Source organism: Eriocheir sinensis, unplaced genomic scaffold (assembly GCF_024679095.1).
Source record: "Eriocheir sinensis breed Jianghai 21 unplaced genomic scaffold, ASM2467909v1 Scaffold763, whole genome shotgun sequence".
NCBI classification, from domain to species: domain Eukaryota; kingdom Metazoa; phylum Arthropoda; class Malacostraca; order Decapoda; family Varunidae; genus Eriocheir; species Eriocheir sinensis.
Window position 1 is genome coordinate 1 of NW_026112124.1, and position 8,553 is coordinate 8,553.

Consider the following 8,553-nt stretch of genomic DNA (forward strand, 5'->3'; position numbering starts at 1 on the left):
ACTACTGACCCTCACACACCAGCTATTTCTTAAGGCAAAGAGAGAGGTAAAATGCATTCTCAGGAGTGGTAATTAGAGTTCATGGCACAGAAGCCTTGTCAAACTGCCACCAGGGTCACAAAATTACCCACGGAAAGGCCCACAACTCCTACAAAAGTCATGTCACGTGTGTGTTTGGGCGCTGGAATCTCTAAATAATGTGGCCCATTGCCCGCTCAGAACAGATGGCATCACTGTAAATACTCACCTGCCCTGCTCCATGACGGGCTCGGGCCGACCACCAGGCCCCTAAAGAAGGTCTACCAACTGTGGGCCAGGATGTAAAAAAAAAAAATAAATAAATAAATAAATAAATAAATAAATAAATAAAACAAAATAAATAGATAAATTGATAAATTAATAAATAAATTCCAGCAGCACTGACCTGCGGTGGAGTGCCACATGTTGAAGCAGTGGGAGCACACGTGGCCCGTCCAGTGGCCCCCGTAGTGGCCCTGGCCGGGGAAGGACGAGCGGGAAGTGATGAATGGCCGCCTGGCTCCCACACCCTGCAGGGGTCTGGCAACAAGTAATGGCCATATTGATAGATACTAAATGAAAGTATTGATATGTTATAAGAAAGAGGACTGGCGGGCACTCCTGAACTTGGTAGCTGCATGCCTCAACCCCTACCATCCATCATTTTAAACACTGGCTCATCCCTATGCTGCCCTAATCCCTTATGCAGGAGTCAGCCAGCCAGCATCTTCATTCTTTCATCCCTTTGGCTGGTAAACTCTGAAAGAAAAACAGCCTTCCTTCATCTGTATTTCCTCTTGCCAATGACTTGGGTATATCATTAATACATTGTAACGATACTAAATGCACACCACAAACTTACTGCAAGCACATCACTAATGTACTGTGCCCATATTGAATGCATACCACAAACTTACTGTCAGCATATCCCTCCCTGCACCTAAAACTCTGAGCATCATAGACTTATGCATTGGTGGCACTCGTCTCTGACAGTCCGTAGAGGTTGTAGAGGTTGAAGAGGTTGTAGTGGAGCCCGATGTAGTGCCTTGCTGACATGCAGACCGTGTGGTGAAGAGAGAGTCTCCGACCACTGGTGGCAGGAAGGGCGGACGCTCCAAGTTGTTCTGCTGACAGCTGTGGTGACTCCTGGACCAGAGGTTTGTGGGTTCATTCATGTCCTCAGAGTGAGTGCGTGAGTGGAGTAAGTACATGAGTGAGTGGAGAGAGAGAGAGAGAGAGAGAGAGAGAGAGAGAGAGAGAGAGAGAGAGAGAGAGAGAGAGAGAGAGAGAGAGAGAGAGAGAGAGAGAGAGAGAGAGAGACATTTGAAACATTTATTTATAGCTATTAGTTATACAAAATTATATATGTTATATGCATATATATATGGACAGAGCTTTAAGCTGTACAACTAAAGCTAGCCTGTCTAAAGCATAGCTTTTTAGGCAAGACATATATAATTTATTTGAAAATTAGTGGCTGTGACAACATTAATAATAATTGTAGTTAAGATGAAATGATTATGATAACTTTACATAATGTTAAAGTAATAGAATCATATATTGAGCATGCGAGATAACACAATAGAATAAACGCATACATACATATATGCATACACACACACAGACCTATATATACTCATACACACACACACACACATGCATACACACAAGCTTACACATATACATATGCGCACACATACACATGCGCACATACACACGCATACACCCATTCATATACATAAGTAAATTGCACATATGTTGCATTAATTCATTAACATAATATTTTAAAGTACATACACATATGCACATTTATAAGGAAAAAGTGAATTAGTTAATAGGTCATTATAATATTAGTTTTTGATCGGCTTTTGAATGTGTTGAGGGAAGGAGCTTCTTGAATTTGTGTGGGATAGAATTCCAAATTACAGGACCCAAATAAGTAGTTGAATGTTGGAGTTTTGAAAGACGATGAACAGGAAAGATCAGATTGAGCGGTGACGGGTACTATAATCATGAGATGGGAGGAGGTCACGCATTTCATTCTTATTTTTGTACATGAGTGTAGCTATTTCCAGTTTAGTTATATCATCCAGTTTTAAAATTTTGGTTTCCTTGAAGAGTGGACTAGTGTGTGCTTAATAGTTGCTGTTAGTAATAATTCTTACAATTTTTTGGAGCTGCAATCTTAGGGGGGTTAAATAGGTGGTGTATGTTGTACACCAAATGGGGTTGCAGTAGGTAATTAGTGAATAAATGTGTGCACAGTATATTGACTTTAATACATTTTGAGGCATGAGATCCTTTATTTGATAAAGTAAAGCAATGTGTCTTGATATTTTCAGTGTAAGGTTATGTATGTGATATTTAAATGATAATGAATCATCATAATCTACACCAAGAAATCTCACTCTATCCATTTTATAAATTATTTCATTATTGATTTTTAAATTAATCAAGTTAGACGCTTTTTTAGTAGTGAATAGCATAAAGCAAGTTTTCTTTGTATTAATTGTAAGTCTGTTACATAGACACCATTGGTATAGTTTTTCGAGTTCATGATTTGCATTTAGTACAAGTTGATCTTGGTTCGGACCTGTTAAGTAGAGTGTCGTGTCATCGGCAAACAATATACTTTTAGCTTTAAAGAAAAGATTTGATATATCATTGATGTATATTAGAAACAAAATTGGGCCTAGAACGCTTCCTTGAGGTACACCAAGTTTTACAGTGGTAGTAGATGATTTTTCGCCGCTAAATACAGTACATTGATGTCTATCTGTTAGGTAATCCTTGAACCAAGAGAGTATTGGGCCTCTGATCCCATAGTGGTACATTTTGTTAATAAGAATGTTATGGTGTACTGTATCAAAGGCTTTAGCAAAATCTATAAATATGGATAAGACATGGAGTTTTTTGTCAATTGCAGAAAGTACATCATTAGAAAATACATTTAAGGCTGTAAAAGTGCTGCAGTTCCACCTAAAACCATACTGAGAAGGGTTTAATATATTCTTAGTTTCAAGATAGTCAAGTAAATAAACCTTCATTAAAGTTTCAAATATTTTAGAGAAAATTGTAAGTTGAGATATTGGTCTATAATTTTTAGGGTCATCATCGGGACCAGACTTGTGGATAGGTGTAATTTTTGCAGTCTTCAACAGAGATGGAAAAGTTCCAGTTGTAACAGATTGATTATAAAGTATAGCCAAAGGGATTGAAATGAAATGAGAGTTTCTTTTAATATAAGAGGGTGATATATCATTAATGCCTGATTTTTTATTGTTTAATGACTTAATTACTGTAGCCAAATCAAAGGTGGTAACAATAGGGCACATCATAGAATTTGGAAAGTTACCTTTAAGATAGTCTTTCGAGTATCTATTGAAGGCTTCCGATATATCTGACGGATCACTTAATACTGAATTATTATACTGCAATGACTTGATATTGTTTGCTTTGTATGTATTACCTTTTAATTCATTGACTGTTTGACAAATCTTTTTGGTATTTCTGCAAAAATTTGTAAATATTTGGAAATAATAGTTCATTTTGGCAACCCTAATATTCTGAGTAAGGTAATTTCTATATTGTTTAAAGGTCTCATAAGAAACTGTTCCAAGTTTATACATTTTAAACAAGTTACATTTATGTTTGATAGATTTAAGTATTCTGCCTGTAAGCCAAGCATTATGAAGTCTTTTTGTAGTTACATATTTTGTTTTAATGGGGAAACTTTTATTGTAACATTCATAAACTCTTTCATAGAAAAGATTAAAATTATCATTTGAGTTTTCTAGATTTAGTAGTTCCTCCTGGTTTATTTCATGTAGCTCATTGGTAAGTAGATTATGATTATTGGTGTTGAAGACAGTGATCAAAGTCCCTCTCTCTCTCCCTCACCTTCCACGGCAGCCGGGTGAGGAGGAGGAGGAGGAGGAGCTCAGTGAGTATGGCCCACCAGGGAACACTTGGGGCTGTGGCCAGGGGTGGCCACATCCCTGCTGTGGACCTGTGGAGGGTTACGACAGGTCAGGAAGGGTCAATGTGTGTATGTTTACCTGTGTTTGTATATGGGAAAGGGTTACAATCCTCTACAATACATCTTTAGGGGTGAGAAACTTGCCATATGAGGACAGACCTAAACATTTAAACCTGCATTCTCTAGAAAAGCGAAGGGTGTGAGGAGACTTGACGGAGGTTTACAAATGTATGAAGGGCTTTAATTAATAATGGGTGTTAATAAGACTTTGGTGGTGTGAGGGCCGGGTAGGACACGTAGCAATGGGTTCAAGTAAGATAAATTCAGGACACAGGAAAGAAATGATTTACTGACAGAGTGGTGGATGAGTGGAACACACCTGGCAGTCATGTGGTGGGTGCCAACACAAGATACATTCAAGAAGAGGTTAGATGAGTTCATGGATAGTGAGGAGCTGCCTTGTATTGGCCTATCAGCCTCTTGCAGACTCCTTATTATCTTGTGTTACGTTATATCTCAAATGCATGAGTAGACTAATGGATGCCTCCTCCTCATCATATGCTAGCCTACTCTTATGGCTTGAAATAACACAAATAATGAATGCCTGACTCAGCGATGGGTTAGCTCAGGCAGGGGTTATGTCCCTCACTGACAGACGGACTGACTAACCGGGACTTCCTTGGGGTCACTGTTGTGCGGTAGAGCGGTGACTCACTGGACCACACGACTGGAGACAATGACGTCCTGATGGGGCACTGGCAGGGCGACGGGGCAGCAGAGGACACGGCACAACAGGGCAGGGATGACAGGGAGGATTGAGTTTAGTTATGCACACGGCAGAGGTCAGAGTAAGTGTTCATTGATCCGTTTAATTTGTCAAGCGTAAGACTACCTAAGCCTTTCCTTGGGCATGAAAACAGTATTGCCAGCTCTCCCTCACGAAGAAATGCCAACTATTACCAGCTCAAAAAACAATGTCAGCTTTTAAACTGTTTTCTGCCTCCCTTACATTCCATAGAGTTCATTTCCATCACTTTTTGGGGTCTGTTTGCTATTACTGACAGGGATAATGAGTGTGTTGGGTGTGGCCACTGACCCACAGCAGAGGTTCATGGGAAGCGTGTAGGGAACAGTGCCTGGCTGACTGACATTGCTGGGACTGATCTCAAGGCCTGGGTCAATATCCTCAGAGAGTTCAGGCCTCACACACCAACAATGGATAAGACTCTCTGGGTACTTCCATGGGTAGTGGTACGAGGCTAATTATAATTTGACAGGGCTTTGGTAGAGGTTGTATTAGTAGTAATATTTCCATGGGCAGTGTTATGAGCCAAGTGATAGCATGACAAGGCTTTGGTAGAGGTTGTGTTAGTAGTATTTCCATGGGCAGTGTTATGAGCCAAGTGATAGCATGACACGGCTTTGGTAGAGGTTTTGTTAGCAGTATTTCCATGGGCAGTTTGAAGAGCAAAGTGATAGTTTGACACGGCTTTGGTAGTGGTTGTGTTAGTAGTATTTCCATGGGCAGTTTGAAGAGCAAAGTGATAGTTTGACAAGGCTTTGGTAGAGGTTGTGTTAGTAGTATTTCCATGGGCAGTTTGAAGAGCAAAGTGATAGTTTGACAAGGCTTTGGTAGAGGATGTGTTAGTAGTATTTCCATGGGCAGTTTGAAGAGCAAAGTGATAGTTTGACAAGGCTTTGGTAGAGGTTGTGTTAGTAGTATTTCCATGGGCAGTTTGAAGAGCAAAGTGATAGTTTGACAAGGCTTTGGTAGAGGTTGTGTTAGTAGTATTTCCATGGGCAGTTTGAAGAGCAAAGAGATAGTTTGACACGGCTTTGGTAGACTCAAGGATAATTTCCGGTAAACAAGAGAAACTGTTATGTAATGTATCAGTCTTTTTAAAATGCATAATGAAAATAGTTCCAAATCACCAAGGATGAAGTATAAAATCACTGTTGAACAACTCCGCAGAGTATGTCGGGGATGTGTCTGGAACAAGAGGTTCACAACACACTGCTTGAAACTTGCTTTCCAGAGGAATGTTAAGGATCACTGGATCTCGGAGTGGCATTCAACAGTAAATCATCATGCAGTACTTATGTGACTTATAAGGACAGTTTCTCTTTTCAAAGCTACTTAATAAGGTTACCAAATCTGTACAGAATAAGTCTTTGTAAATTTAGAACTAATAACCACAGATTACCCATTGTTGTAAGAGGCAGGTTTACCAGAACCCCCAGAGAGGAGTTTTGTGGCAAATGTGGCAACAATAGTCTAGGATTACCCATAGTAAGTAACAATAGTCTAGGATTACCCATAGTAAGTAACAATAGTCTAGGATTACCCATAGTAAGTAACAATAGTCTAGGATTACCCATAGTAAGTAACAATAGTCTAGGATTACCCATAGTAAGTAACAATAGTCTAGGATTACCCATAGTAAGTAACAATAGTCTAGGATTACCCATAGTAAGTAACAATAGTCTAGGATTACCCATAGAAAGGATATGATGACCTGACTTGGCAACAGAAAATGGGAGTAAAAACATGAGTAGGAGATTGCGAGCTAAGATAGTGGTGCTGATGAGGCCGAATTAATACCAAGAACTCAATTTCTTTTTTACCTCTGAAATGACATATACGTACCGGGTCAACAGTTAGTGATCCCAGTGGCATGGCGGAGTGTCTTGCAAACACTTTTAGCCATATATACACAGCCTCGCCCCCAACCCTTCCTGCAGCTCACCAGATGTCTAATACTCAGTTTTCTTTTATTCTGCCATCTCTGGAAAGAGTTAAGTTGGCTATTGACAATTTGGATAATAACACTAGTATGGGTCCTGATGGCATTCATCCTCTGGTTCTGAAATCTTGTCAATATCATCTGGCTTACCCTTTACACCTTATTTTTACAAAATTATTAAATACTGGACAAGTGCCCTCAGCATGGAAAAGTTCTAACATAGTCCCTATATTTAGGAAAGGTTTGCACTCGGACCCTTTGAATTACCGTCCTGTGAGTCTAACATCTATATGCTGCAAGATGCTTGAAAGAATTATTGTGGAACAACTTAATCTTTACTTGGATAATAATTTAATTTTGTCTGATGCCCAGTTTGGCTTCAGAGCAGGAAGGAGTGTCAAGGATCAGTTACTCTTGACTTATGATGAAATTAGTCAAAAGTGTTGATGCAGGAGGTACAGTTGACCTAATCTTACTTGATTTCTCAAAAGCTTTCGACACAGTTTGCCATTCCATTTTGATCACAAAGCTACATCACTTGGGTATTTCTAGTAACATATTGTCTTGGATTCATAACTTTCTTACCGGCAGGAAAATGTCAGTTGTTGTTGACGGTTAGTACCTGCAAAAGTGTGTTAAGTGGTGTTCTGCAAGGTTCAGTCCTGGGTCTCGTTCTTTTTCTTATTTACATTAACCACCTGACGTCATCACTTAGCTGCCAATATAAGATCTTTGCTGATGACTTGAAAATTTATATGAAGGTTCAGAGTAATAATATTTCCTCCACAATCAACTGTATAGCTACTTTCCAGCAAGATATTGATGTACTGAATGGAATGGCAAAATCATGGGGTCTTAACCTCCACCCAGACAAATGTGTGGCTTTGAGATTTGGCAGAGATCTCCCTCCTGCTGGCCTTTTCGACCAGTACTTCATTGGTGATATTCCTATCCCATTTACCACTCTGAGCAGAGATTTAGGGGTAATGTTTGATGCTAAACTGAAATTTCATGACCATATTCGTTCCGTGGCTTCCAAAGCGGGTGGTGTGGCTTCCAATTTACTGAAATCAACACTGTGTCATAGAGGCTTGATCCTTGTTTACCTTTGGTACGGGTGTACACTGCTACCTTACTGTACCCACATCTCTCTCATCAGTCGTCTTCTCCAACGAATCCTTTGATAGCCTTTTTGAATTTTGCTTTGACTCTCATTCGACCGGCTTAGTCGCCGCACTACACTACCACCTGTCGTCCTCATCCATGTAGCTATCCAGTCTACTTTTAAAACAGGCTATCTTCCCTGCACTCACTATGTGATTGCTGAGTCTATTCCACTCCCCCACCACCCAATTACTAAACCAATGCTTGCCTATTTCCCTCCTACATATATACTTTTTATAATTTAAATCCATTACTACATGTTCTATCCTGCTGGCTAATTCTCAGTACTTTACTTATATCGCCTTTGTTGTAACCCTTGACCTATTTGAATACTTTTATCAGATCTCCCTGCACTCTCTTGAGACATGTCCCCTTATTCATGACCTTGTTCTCTCCCTTTCCTCCATTCCATCTAAAAGTAAAACTCTCGAAGTGCACTCCACACTCTCTCTTTCCCTCTCCTCCATTCCATCTACAGGTAAAACTCTAGAAGTGCACCCACCCACTCACTCACTCTCTCTCTCTCTCTCTCTCTCTCTCCTCCTCCATGAAGGTCTGTGTACACTTGAGGGCCTGGCAGGCAGAGTGTGGCTGAGGGTGTCACAGGCTGACCTGAGGGTGTGGAGCCTGGCTGGGGCTGGTGGGGGA

General features: G+C 40.1%; 1 protein-coding gene across 1 annotated transcript; it reads right to left on the reverse strand.

Moving 5' to 3' along the window:
• Positions 1 to 427: 427 nt before the first annotated feature.
• Positions 428 to 7,821, reverse strand: LOC126994265 (uncharacterized). The gene is made up of 4 exons (XM_050853545.1): positions 6,645 to 7,821; positions 4,667 to 4,752; positions 3,919 to 4,027; positions 428 to 1,164 (listed from the first exon to the last, which is right to left on the reverse strand). Exons 1-4 carry the CDS (start codon positions 6,672 to 6,674, stop codon positions 982 to 984), a joined length of 408 nt encoding a protein of 135 aa, XP_050709502.1. The 5' UTR covers positions 6,675 to 7,821; the 3' UTR covers positions 428 to 981.
• Between the last annotated feature and the right edge of the window lie 732 nt (positions 7,822 to 8,553).